Raw genomic sequence first — 12,113 nt, 5'->3', positions numbered from 1 at the left:
CTCTTACAAAAATGACTTTGAACTTCAGCCTGTGAATTCGCATGTGCTAGGATTACAAGTGTGGGCTACTGTGCCGGCCTTTTATTTTCTCTTCCCTTCTCTTTCCTGCAGAGGAAGGGGGTGGTGGGTTCAAGCTCTAGCCCAGCCAGGCCTCGAACTCGTAACCACTTTCCTCTTAAACGTAGCAGTGGCAGAGACGGTCAACTGCGCAGGCGCAGATTGGCCTGTACCATTTCCTGGGGGCGGGGGGGGGGTTTACAAGCTGCTGCGCAGCCGTAGTATCTTCTACGTTCTCATCAACCCCGGGCTTGGGCTCAGCCGGATATGACGCACCCCGAGGCGGAAGCGAGGGGGTGTGCGCAGCCTCGGCAGGGGCCACGCGCATGCGTGCTGCGTACGAGTTGGTGTGACTGAGCCGGGTACGGGGCTCCTGCGGGACTGGCTGTGGCTTCGCGTGGGTGGAGGAGGCGCGGCTGCAGGTCAGCGCCGCGGGGCAGGAGGCCGGGCTGCCGTGCGCCCGCTACCCTGGGAGGGTCCCGGCCGGGCGGGCCGGGCGCGGCGGCCGCAGAGCATGCCGGGCCGGAGCTCCGCACAGCACCTCCGGGCTGGAGTGAGCGCGGTTACTGGAAGGCTGACCACAGTTCCCGTGCGTGGGAAGCGTGCAGGGAAAACCCGCGGGAGGTGCTTCGGCGTGGCGCCCGCCGCTCGCGTGCGCAGCCGGGCTGGCCTCCTGCAGGGATTGTCCATCTTTATTAATCATTAGTGGTGCGGTCAGAGATTTAGCCCCCTTGGTCTCCCCCAACCTGATCCTGACATTTTAGCAGTTTATTGGAACATCAACAAGAGCAACAGAACCTTCAGAATTTACAAGTTGGTTTTTGACCAGTGAAATTCGGGTTTGGGGTTTTTGGAGGTTTTTTTTTCTTTTTTATAATCTGGTTTGGTGTGGGTTTTTGTTTTGTTTTGCTTTTTTTCCTTTGCTTTTTTTAAAGATTTATTTATTTTATGTATGTGAATACACTGTAGCTATACTGATTTGAATTCAGGACCTCTGCTCGCTTGCTCCAGTTGCTCGCCCCACCCCACCCCCACCCCCCGTTTCGTTTTTTTGAGACTGGTTTCTTTGGGTAACCCTGGCTATCCTGGAACTCTGTGTAAACCAGGCTGGCCTCGAACTCACAGAGATAGATACTCCTGCCTCTGCCTTCTGAGCGCTGAGACTAAAGGTGTGCGCACTACTGGCTCTCCTCCCCTCTGGTCTCTTCCTCTCCCCTGCCCTCCCCTCCTCTTCTCCTTCCTCCCTCTCTCCTTCCCAGTATTTTAAGAAAGCCGGCCTCTCCACAGTGTGACTGATATGCAGGGCCCATCATGTGACCTGCGTTTGTTAGAAATTGGTCCTAAGAAAGCACAGTAAGGGAAGAAACGCAAGCAACACTAGCACACATTAGCAATTCCACATTTATTGTTAAAAAAAAAAAAAAAAAGATTTTTGGCCGGGCGGTGGTGGCGCACCCCTGTAATCCCAGCCCTCTGGGAAGCAGAGGCTGGCGGATTTCTGAGTTCGAGACCAGCCTGGTCTACAGAGTGAGTTCCAGGACAGCTAGGGCTACACAGGGAAACCCTGTTTCCAAAAAACAAAAACAAAACAAAAAACCAACCCCCCCCCCCCCAAAAAAAAGATTTTTGGTGATTCAGCCCCATATATGTATGCGCAGTGCCAGCAGTGGTCAGAAGAGGGCGCTGCATCCCCTGGACCTGGAGATTTACAGTTGGGAGCAGCCCTGCTGGTACTGGGAACTGAACCGTAGTCCTGTGCTCTTAACCACAGGCTGTCCAGCCCAGCCACCCGGTTTTCATACCGGAATTAGAGCTCTGAAATTGCCGTGTGCACCAGTTGTAACCTAAGCTGCTTGCTTCCATTTACCCCAGCCTGTCAGAAGATAATTACTCTGCGTGAACAGGTGGTTGTTAACAGTGGCAACGCTTTGAACAGTTTTTTTTTTCTTGTTTTTTTTAAGTCTTTAAGAAATAGAAATGGCTTCCAAAAGAGCTCTGGTCATCCTGGCCAAGGGAGCAGAGGAGATGGAGACCGTGATTCCCGTGGATGTCATGCGGCGAGCTGGGGTGAGTTTCCCTCTCGGGCTATGTGTGTGAGCCTGCGTCACGTGGTATGGGCATGAAGGTCAGGGGCTGTGTGCTGTCTCACGTGTTAGCCTGGGCTCCCCATTCAGTGTTGATATAACGGGGCGAGCACAGAGGGTCCTCATGCGTGCGTGCCAGGCTCGCCCTGAGCCTTTCCTCGGTCTTGCACCTATTTCCGTTTAGAGCAGGTCTCAGACCCAGGCAGCTCAGTTCACACTCTGCTCTCAAAACAAAACTTGGCTTTCTTCATTTCCCACTGCTGCACAGTTGACAGCACAGGACTCAGCACCATGGGAAAGTCACTGCCCCTCCCCTCCAATGACAGTGTTACTGGAATAAATACATCAAGGCTTCCGTTTATCTTTTGTGTGTTTGTGCCTGCGTGTTTGTGTGTGCACCACATGACTGACCAATCCACTGGAACTAGAGTTAGAGGTGGTTGTGAGCCTTCATGTCGGTGCTGGAAACCAAACCTGGTGCCCTTAACCGCGGGCCATCTCTGCACCCTTTCTCTTGTGGGATTTATTTGTGCAAACGTGAGGCTGGTTTTTCAGGCTCTGCACCTGAAGGTAGGTTGCTGGGCCAGGACTGTGCAGTCAGCATCGCTGGATTTTGACAAGTTGTATCCAATGTGCTAACCTGTTCTCCCCCCCCCACCCCACCCCCACCTCACCCACTCCACCGCCCCAGCACTGTAGGGAGTCTCCTACACTTCGGGGACTAGCTACTGGCAATGTCACCTAGTAAATGTTTTGCAGGATAAAGTGTTGTTTAGTTGCTTGCTGTGCACTTCTACTTTAAGAAAAGCCGTAAGGTTTGAATGATACCCTCGCACTGTGAGTTATTATTAGGATGGCCGGGTAACTCATCTCCCAAACTCAACACTTGGGGACCAGAGGGTGTGCCAGCCAGGCAGAGCCAGAGTAGCGGCTCAGCTACACGTCAGGGCTGTCCCAAGCAAGCCAGAAGAGACCAGGTATTATTTGCCATTGCCTGGGCTTGGTCTAGTCCCTGAGAAGTTACTTACAAACCACAGAATGGTGTCAGCGTGCTGCCCTGTCTGTGTGCTTTCATGTTCTTGAACGTCTGCTCTTTCTCCAGATTAAAGTCACTGTTGCGGGCTTGGCTGGAAAGGACCCTGTGCAGTGCAGCCGTGACGTAATGATTTGTCCAGATGCCAGTCTGGAAGATGCAAAAACGCAGGTTTGTCTTGTCCACGAGGACTTTCTCCTCACAGGGCTCAGTAGTTCTTTGCAGTGGCTTTTGGCAGTATCTGTGACTGCAGTTAGAACAGGCTTCCTTTAGGATAAGGGCGTGGCCTGGGTAGAGGGGCTGGATGCTGTGTCAGGAGGTGGGCAGGGATGGGCAGTGTGTGGCCCAGTGGGAGAGCGCTGGCTGGTCCAGCCCAGCACCACAAAGACTAACCAGATGGCCCGGATTGCAGTGTGCGCTATTACAGTAGTGCGCTCGCTCTTTGTTGTTTTTAATTTCTTTTCTGAGGCTGGTCCCTGCCAGCTCCCCGGTGTCTCTTGTCTGCGAGTATCTGTGGTGTTCCTGACTTATGTGTATGTCTGTCTGTCTTGGTGTACATGAGTGTGGCGGCTCTCTCTCCACGGCCCCTGCAAGGCTGTTTCCTCACCACCCGAGGGCATTTACACTAGGTGTGCTCCCAGGGCTCCCTCTCAGACATTTCCTTCACTGATTCCTCATTTTAGAAAAAGATACACACACGCACACACTAAGAGAACAGGGTAGGATGTTGGCTCCCCTGCAGCTAGATAGAGGCCATTGTGAGCCACTGTGTGGGTGGTAGGAACTGAACTCCAGACCTCTGCAGGAGCAACAAGAGGCCCTTTTTGTTGTTGTTGTTGTTTGGTTTTGGTTACAGTATTCCACCAGAGGAACATACCTTTATTTACTTGTTATTTATTTCATTTTGGGTGGTTTGTTGTTGTTGTTGTCATTTTGAGACAGGGTCTTGTGTAGCTGGCTGGCCTCGAGCTTAGTAAGTAGCAGAGGGGAGCCTTGAACCCTTGACCTTCCTGCTTCTACCTCCTTCTATGGGTGTGCACTCCTGTGCCTAGCACTGACTTATTTTTGGTGTTAGAGGGTCAAACCCAGGGTCTCATGCATGCTAAGAATGCGCTCTACCACAGAGATACACATAACTCCCCCCTCTCCCCCCTCCCAGGCACACATGTTGTTCTTTGGCGGAATCTGGACTGCCATTTAACACAGAAAGAATAAAAATGTTCCCTTTATTTCCCACCTCACAGGGGCCATACGATGTGGTGGTTCTTCCAGGAGGAAATCTGGGTGCACAGAATTTATCTGAGGTAAAAACTGCAGGGTCACATGAGGAAAGTCTCACAGCTGTTTCTTTGTTGTGTTGAGTTCGCCCTGGTGTGCTTCAGGGCTGCGCTGTAGGCGCAGGAGGAACAGCAGAGATTAGTTGTGAGTGCCTGAGAACACGACTACTGCGGATGCTAGCCAGGTTGGTGACCAGTGCTGCACAGGTGCAGCGGGTGTGGGCTGGCGTGAGGCTGCAGGCTTCCCAGCCGCTGCAGCGACAGAGTAGGTTAAGCCTAGAAATGCTGCCTGCTCTGTTGTCGTCAGGACAGCTGCGGGGCCACAGTGGCAGTGTGCATACAGGATGGCATAGAGGCAGCCATTGCCCTTCGATCCCAGCCCTATGTGAAGAGTCATGCAGGACGGGAAGCGGGGTGTGCTGTTCCTCCTGGGTCTCTGCCCGCTGCCGTCTGTGTCCCCTCACTTCTGCTCTTCTGGAGCACAGGACACGGTTACTGCCTTGGTGACATTGCTTTTTCCCTGTCTTCATCGTGCTGGGCCTTTCTCTTGGGGTGAATGCCGTTGACCAGGCTGAACAGACACACTAGGAACCTGGTCACTTTCGTACTTCCTGGTTAGAGCGCTTCCTGGCCAACAGCCAGAAGTGAGCTGAGCCGGGAGTGAGGCTCCCAGCTCTCCCGTGAGAGACTGTGTCTCGGTGCTGACTGGGTGTTTGGCTTCTCTCTAGTCGGCTGTGGTGAAGGAGATCCTGAAGGAGCAGGAGAACAGGAAGGGCCTCATAGCTGCCATCTGTGCGGGTGAGTGAGTGCGGGTGTGGAGGTGCAGCTGGCCGAGGGGCTGGCCTGTCTCTGGGAGCTTTGCACACAGCTCGCCTTCATGAAGCCAGAAGGCTCCCACACTGGCTGTTTGGTTTGGGTGGCATGAACTCGTGCCATGGCAGCACTGAGCCCGATTGTTGAGCTTTCTGTCTCTGTCTGCCCTAGGTCGCTAGTCTGTGAAACTCAGTGTTTTCCCTGTTTGGTTGACCCCGGGGAAAATAAGGCTTCTGGAATCCAGCAAACAGCTTGTTCCGGCACATCTCCGTGCCAGCAGTTAGGCTTGCCAGGAGAGTCAGCAAGATTCTGACCCGGGCTCGCCTGCCTCTGGGTGCGTGCTGAGTCTTGGCTTGAGTGCTCTTGAACACCCATGGCTTCCAGTGAGGGCTTTCGTACATGTCCTGAGCCCTGAAACTGTAATGGCCGGCTTCCTGGCCCACTTAAAATCCCTGCTGTTGCTTTGCTATCAGGTGATGTTCTGGCATCCGGCGTCTTCCTCGTCAGGTGCCTTCTAAGTGTGTCACAGAACAAATGAATCAGTGGCTGAAGGAATGAATGGTTTTATTTGGGGACCAAGGGACTCTGTCTTAGCTCTGGTGCCCTGGCTCCCCCAAGGGACAAAGCAGATACTGTGGAGACATCTGTGGCTGTTCTGTCTCACTGAAGTGACTTCAGACTGTCAGAGCCATCCTTCAGGCAAGGATTGTGCTATCCTCCCCTGTTCTCCCGGGGGCTGGAGAGATGGCTCTGCAGTTAAGATCACTAGCTGCTCTTGCAAAGGATCCGGGTTCAATTCCCAGCAACCACATGGTGGCTCACAGCTGTCAGTAACTCCAGTTCCAGAGGATCTGACGCCCTCACGCCAGTGCATATAAAGTTAAATAAATTAAAAAACAACAACAGCAGCAAAAACCCTTTTCCCCTGTTTGGGTTGGCTGGGAGACCAAGCTATAACTGTGGTGCTGAGGAGGTAGAGGCAGGAGTACTGTGGGTTCAAAACCACCCTGAGCTACACAGGATAGCCTCTCCACAGAAGAAAAGAAGGGAGGGGAAACACATGGGGAAAAGTTCTAAAAGTTCCCAGTTTAGGACCGAGCATAGCTGAGTTGCATGTGCCTAGAATGTGGGAAGTCCTGGGTTCCATTCCCAGCACTGAAAAGACATGCAGTCTGACTAAATCCCTGAAGTGACAGAGGTGGGATCTGGGTGCCAGGATCGCATGCTTGAGAGCACACTAGAGCCGCTGGGAGCACCTGCACCCTGCCTTGGACATCACGTCCTCGGCTCCCACAGCTCTGACCCTGCCATGCTGAGGCCCAGGGATTCCTGTCGTGGTGGTGTTGCAGTCCCTGTACTCTGTACTGTCCTGACTGGGCAGGAAGTCATCGTGGGCCTGTGTCCTTGGTGGTTCCAGGAGACCGGCCTCCTAGGCTTTGCCAGGGTCAGCGCGTTCGTTCCGCATTACCGACAGGACAGCAGCAGCTGGCTCGCCCACCTGTGCTCAGTCAGACCCGAGGGTCTGGCCCTCCTGCGAACCAAGGTGCTGTTAAAAAAAGAAACATCCCAGCAGACTCCTGTGTCACTGTCTCGGAATGATAAGCAGAGAAAACTGGGGTGGCTCAGATGGGGAACAGCTCGGCTCTGTGGTGAAGCCTGTCCTCAGTCAGCAGGAGGTCAAGGCTGACCATGGTGTCCTGCTCAGGAACTCAGTTGTTAGCATCACCCTTGGTGCTGCTGAGTCCAGAAGAAAGCCATTGCAGGCAGGCGTTCCCGAGGAGGAGACAGGGAGGAGGAAGCTGGCAGGTGCTCGGAAGCTGCGGGGCTGAAGGGTTTACCAGGAACCAGGGCACCCGAGGGTTTCTCGCTGCCTGGGCGTTCTTCAAGTGTCCGCCAGGTGGCACTATAGGAAGAGGCTCTGCTCTGTTGGCTGCCCTGAGCCTGCTGCTGCCTCCCAGGGCTGGCGCTTGGCTCAGCAGAGGCTCAGATAATGGTAGTGGTAAGTTGTTTCGTCTTAATTTTCAAATCAGGCCTTTGACCCCTGCCTCCCTCCACACAAAAAGACAGTAGTTAGTTGCTCACCGTGACAGGGAAGGCGGCCATGCACACCTTGCCAGATGTGCTCACACCCTCATTGCACCCGCGCTCTCTCGTGTTTAAGCAACAGGATTTAGAGTCGTGGCTGGTCAGCCTTGGAGTGTTTGATTTGGAGGAGCGCTCCTCCTGGTAGATGTTTTGTTTTGTTCCTTTGTTTTTCTGGGGCAGGGCCTTCTTTGTAGTCCTCATTGGCCTGGGACGCCCTCTGGAACTGGCTCTGTAGACCAGGCTGGCCTGGAACTCCACAGAGATCTGCCTGCCTCTGCCTCCCAAGTGCTGGGATCAGAGGCGCGCGCCACCTCACATGCTGTGTTTCTGTTTTACAGCTCACTTTTCTCTTTCCCCTCTCATCTGTGTATGTCCATCTTATTCCTAGGCCCTACGGCTCTGTTGGCTCACGAAGTAGGTTTTGGATGCAAGGTCACAACTCACCCCCTGGCTAAGGACAAAATGATGAATGGCAGTAAGTATGTCCCTACCCATCTCCTATATGACAGGATCCGAGGAAACTGGAGGGTCCCCTGGCATGCTGTGGTGGCCTGGTTACCTGCGCACACCTCACTGTGGCACTCCCCCAGGCTGGAACACAGCGTTCCAGTGTCAGCACGTGGGGCGCCAGATTCCTGATGCAAACGCAGGAAGGGTGCTGAAATGCTTCTTTAGGTGGAGGGTTTACCGAACCCTTGACAGCAGCCCCAGGGTAGAGTTTAAACCCTGACAGCAGTTTCAGCAAATGCCTCTCACCCACAGCCCACAGGACAACAGACCTTTGGGGAGGGTCTTCAGCAGCAGACCAGCTTCCTCCGTGATGCGGCTCCTTCCTGAGTATCAGCTAGGCAATTGAGTTTAATTAAATCATAAAAGCAATTTCTCTTGCTTTTATAGTGAAGCAAGCAGACTAGCCTCGCCCCCTCCGCTTTCTTCCTTCCCGCTTGTCAGTAAGGCCTATGCAGTGTCTTATGTGATCCAGGGCATCCCTGTGTCCCTTCTAGTTAAGTTTTTATTCAGATCTAGTTGGGCCATTCTGCAACCTGCTTTTGTTTTTGAGATAGGACCTGTAGCTTTGACCTGAACTGAAGCCATCCTCCAAAGTAGCTGGGCATGCAGGTGTGTGCCATCATGGGCATCTCACCTTCATCTTGCCATTGCTTTATTAGCTTTCGCAGGCTGGCTTCACACTGGTGGGATTTCCTGTGTCTTGTGTTTCTTTAGCTCCTGGGTGTGGGCCATGGTTGGTCTCTGCTTCTTTGCGTGCATGAACCATTCAGTCGAGAAGTTTCTTTGAGTTGTGTGTGTGCATGAGGAGGTGTGCACAGAAGCCAGAAAAGAATGTTGTGTCCCCCGAGAGCCGAGGTACAGGCAGTTGCGAGCTGTCTGACATGAGTGCTGGGAACGGAACCTGGGTCCTCTGGCAAGAGCAGAAAATGCTCTTAACCACTGAGCCATCTCTCCAGCCCCGAGAACATTCTTGAATACATATCTGGGCATATCTAGACTACCTTTTTGAAGTAAAATAGTATACCATGCATTTTTTAAAAATTCGTGCCCTTTTTGTTTTCGAGGCTAAGGTCTGGTGTACAGACACATGGGTTGCTCTGTCCCGGGTGTTAGCGTTGTCCCTGAAAGCCTGTCGCCATTTCAGCTGTTGGAGGGACTGTCCGTGAAACTGGGTGAGACTGCTGTGTTGTGAGCTCTGGCTCTTGAGGGTTGAGTTATGTGAAGCTCATGAAGTGAGGTCAGCGTGGGAAGGATGACACAGACTGAGGCTGTGCCGTGCAGCCGTGTGCATGAGGAGACAGCAGGTGCTGCTCCGTGTCACCTGAGTTTCTGAAACAGATGGACACAGAGAGTACACAGTGGGGCCTCAGCGTTTACACAGCGCCCAGCTTAGCTGGAGCCTACCCTGCTCTCCTCCCCTCTGTAGCGCGAGGCTCCCCCACCCTTCCATCATTGCTAGGGTCAGTAAGCCCTGGTGTTAGGACGCTGTTTGGCCATTGTACCCCTTGAGAGCAGTCTGAGGGACTGTAGCCATCCTCCACATGGCTGTCCGTAGGTAAGCGAGGCTCTTCTGAGGGCGCAGAACACTTGATGATTTTCCCCCGGGGAAGGGGAAAGGCTTCCTCCCTGCCACGGCAGCACAGTACTTCTCAGGAGTGTGTTGGAGGAGTACCATTCCCTTCACAGCAAGACTTGGGGGGTCCAGGCCGCTCTGAAGGGCAGGCTAAGGAGGCACCGTGCTCAGAGGCTGAGCACTTCCTCGTGAAGGATCACGTGCCAAGGATCTCAGGCTGTCTGGGCTCCTGATCTTTATGGGAACTGCCCTGCAGTGGTGGTCCCTGATTGTCACAGGTGAGGCCTCGGTAGTGCGTGCCTTTCTTCACGTCTCTGTATTTGTACACACAGGCGGTAGCCTTCAGTTCCTGCCTCGTGTTCTGCTTCCTCTGAAGAGATTCTCTCATGTCTGCCAATTTATCCTGAACCCCAAATCCCAGCCCTCTTCCCTTTCCCAGGTTCCAAGGCCCTGGCTGCCTTGGCACACTTTGTGAAGCTGTTCCTTGCGTGGCCACTAGGTGGGGGCCGTGGACAAGTATTAACCCTGTTTGAGACCTTTAAACTTCCTGGTTAGGTGGAGGCTGGCTTCTAGTGTTTGATTTAAAATGACTTGTCCTGGTTTAGCCATCAGAAAGTAGGGCTGGGTGAACCGACACTTCCCTTCCAGTGGTGGACTCCGTTTTCTTTACCGTAGTGTAAATGGAAGTTTCTGGTATGGACCTCTCTCTGATGAGCACATGAAGTGAGTTTTGAATGAGATAGGGAAGCAGGCTCCTCCTGGTGTGGCTCCTCCTGGTGTGGCTCCTCCTGGTGTGGCTGCCCCATTTGGAGGAGGAGCCTGCTTCTGCGGCCTCTCAGTGAGCACTGCATGTCCTGGGTTCTTCATTGCTGGCAGAATCAGGGTGCGTGAAACTGTGCCCAAGCATCTCAGGTTGGGGCCGTGCTAGTGGTCCCTGCTGAGTGTGGAGATCTGTGACCATCCTTGGCGCCTGTGTGCCTGCCCCTCCAGGAGCCCTTGCCCTGGGGCCTCCTGGACTCCGGTTGCCCTTACTTCTCAACACCCGTCCCTTCCCTAAGGGTCTGTCCCAGGCTACCCCTTCCTCTCCTTGCCTCTGTGCCAAGGCCCGAGCCCAGAGATCCTGGGCAGAGGATCTCCAATAGGTACCCAAGAGAGCGGGGTCCTCCGCTCAGTGCACTCTGAACAGCGCCCTTGGTGCTGAGGGAGATCGCGGCCAGGGCGGGACGCTGGTGCAGGGCCCTTCAGCACTGGGTAGACTGCCGGGGGACTGAGTCAGGGAACCTTCACCCCGGACTGAAAGCTGCTTCCTGTTCTGGTCAGAGACAGCACAGAAGAGGCCCCAAGCACTCACATAGCAGATGATAAACAAGGAGGCTAAGAGTCCAGCTGCTGCCGGGTGCTGGAGGGTGAGAGTTGCCGGGACAGGCAGCAGGCCCCGCAGTGGGTCAGCAGGCCTGCTCCAGGCCACACTAGATCGGCCCGAGGGCCGGATGCTGGGAACAGGGCTAGGCTCAGGGAGGCAGCCCTGGGCTGTAGGGTGAGGAGAGGAGATGAGTAAGACCCTGGAGGGCAGGCGGGCGTTCGGAGCCAGGGTCCTGTGGTACAGAGATGGAAGGTGCTGGAGCTCACACACGGTTTCAGTTGCCCAGAGGAAGAGACCCCATGCCCTGGTCTCGCGTGGTCTGAGGCTGCAGAGGATCAGGCAGGCAGTCTCTTGTTCTCACCGCTGCCCTGCCTCAACTCTAGCGCCCTGGCCTGGGGCAGTCCCTGCTCAAACAAAGTAGGAAGTGGAGCCGTTGGCCCAGTGCCCGCAGAGCTGCCCACAGGTGCCTTGGTCCCTCTGCCCACCCTGGCGGTCGTCCCCAAGGGATGTGGTAGGTGGGAGGGCTGAGGAGACAGAACTCGGTGACCACATGGTGGGGCCTTCGTTTCCTTTACTCACTGAGAGCAGGAATGGCGCCGGCGGTATGTGGAAGGTTGTCTGCCGCCATCATAACCTAGAGTCACTGTGTCTGCTCCCTGTAGATCACTACAGCTACTCAGAGAGCCGCGTGGAGAAGGACGGCCTGATCCTCACTAGCCGCGGGCCGGGAACCAGCTTTGAGTTTGCACTGGCCATTGTGGAAGCTCTCATGGGGAAGGACATGGCTGACCAAGTGAAGGCACCGCTTGTTCTCAAAGACTAGAGCCCAAGCCCTGCACCCCAAGGCTGAGCAGGCATTGGAAGCCCCGGTGCGTCCAGAACCCAGTGAACCTCCCTCCCGAGGTCATGTGTGAAGTAGCCGCCATGCGGGGATCTCACCCAGCTCGTACAGTTCGGAACCTCGCTAGTAGAATAAACAGTTCACCCAGATCCTGACAGCTCCTGTGTCTGGCTTCCTTTGTGATAGCATGGGCTGCGTTTGCAGGTGGCTGCTGTTGGTGCAACTGTGAGCTGAGGGAGCCACCCTGCCCCTTCCACTGCGCAGCCGCCCTCGGTGGAAGGAGCTTCCTGGGATCTCACTGAGAAGAGATGCTGGGGCTGGGTCTCATCTGCCCTGACCAGATAGCCCAGGCTAGGCCGGTCAGTGGACAAGGCTCAACTTGAGCCTTTCTCTGCTGGGGTAGCCATGAAGGAAGGCAAAGATGGAGTGCTGGCAGCCATGTTGTCGCTGTGAGGGAAGAACGCACCTTTCAGTCCT

The 12,113-nt window shown here is 54.6% G+C and overlaps 1 protein-coding gene across 2 annotated transcripts; it reads left to right on the top strand.

The window, feature by feature from the left end:
• The first annotated feature begins 334 nt into the window (after positions 1-334).
• On the top strand, positions 335-11,793 carry Park7 (Parkinsonism associated deglycase). Of its 2 annotated transcripts, none has more exons than XM_052178247.1 (7): positions 335-419; positions 2,019-2,124; positions 3,244-3,345; positions 4,419-4,478; positions 5,180-5,249; positions 7,738-7,824; positions 11,458-11,793. In XM_052178247.1, the coding sequence occupies exons 2-7, from the start codon at positions 2,035-2,037 to the stop codon at positions 11,616-11,618; spliced, it is 570 nt and encodes a 189-aa protein (XP_052034207.1). In that variant the 5' UTR covers positions 335-419; positions 2,019-2,034; the 3' UTR covers positions 11,619-11,793. The 2 variants fall into 2 exon arrangements, with proteins under 2 accessions (XP_052034207.1, XP_052034206.1); XM_052178246.1 differs by having other exon boundaries at positions 363-479.
• The last annotated feature ends 320 nt before the right edge of the window (positions 11,794-12,113 follow it).

This window comes from Apodemus sylvaticus, chromosome 3 (assembly GCF_947179515.1).
Source record: "Apodemus sylvaticus chromosome 3, mApoSyl1.1, whole genome shotgun sequence".
NCBI lineage: Eukaryota > Metazoa > Chordata > Mammalia > Rodentia > Muridae > Apodemus > Apodemus sylvaticus.
This window is presented reverse-complemented; position numbering and strand designations above follow the sequence as displayed.

Coding starts and splice junctions, on each gene's coding strand:
- Park7 (XM_052178247.1), top strand. CDS start 2,035: ATGGCTTCCAAAAGAGCTCTGGTCATCCTGGCCAAGGGAGCAGAGGAG. Junction 2,125..3,243: donor ATGTCATGCGGCGAGCTGGG/GTGAGTTTCCCT, acceptor CTCTTTCTCCAG/ATTAAAGTCACTGTTGCGGG. Junction 4,479..5,179: donor GTGCACAGAATTTATCTGAG/GTAAAAACTGCA, acceptor GCTTCTCTCTAG/TCGGCTGTGGTGAAGGAGAT.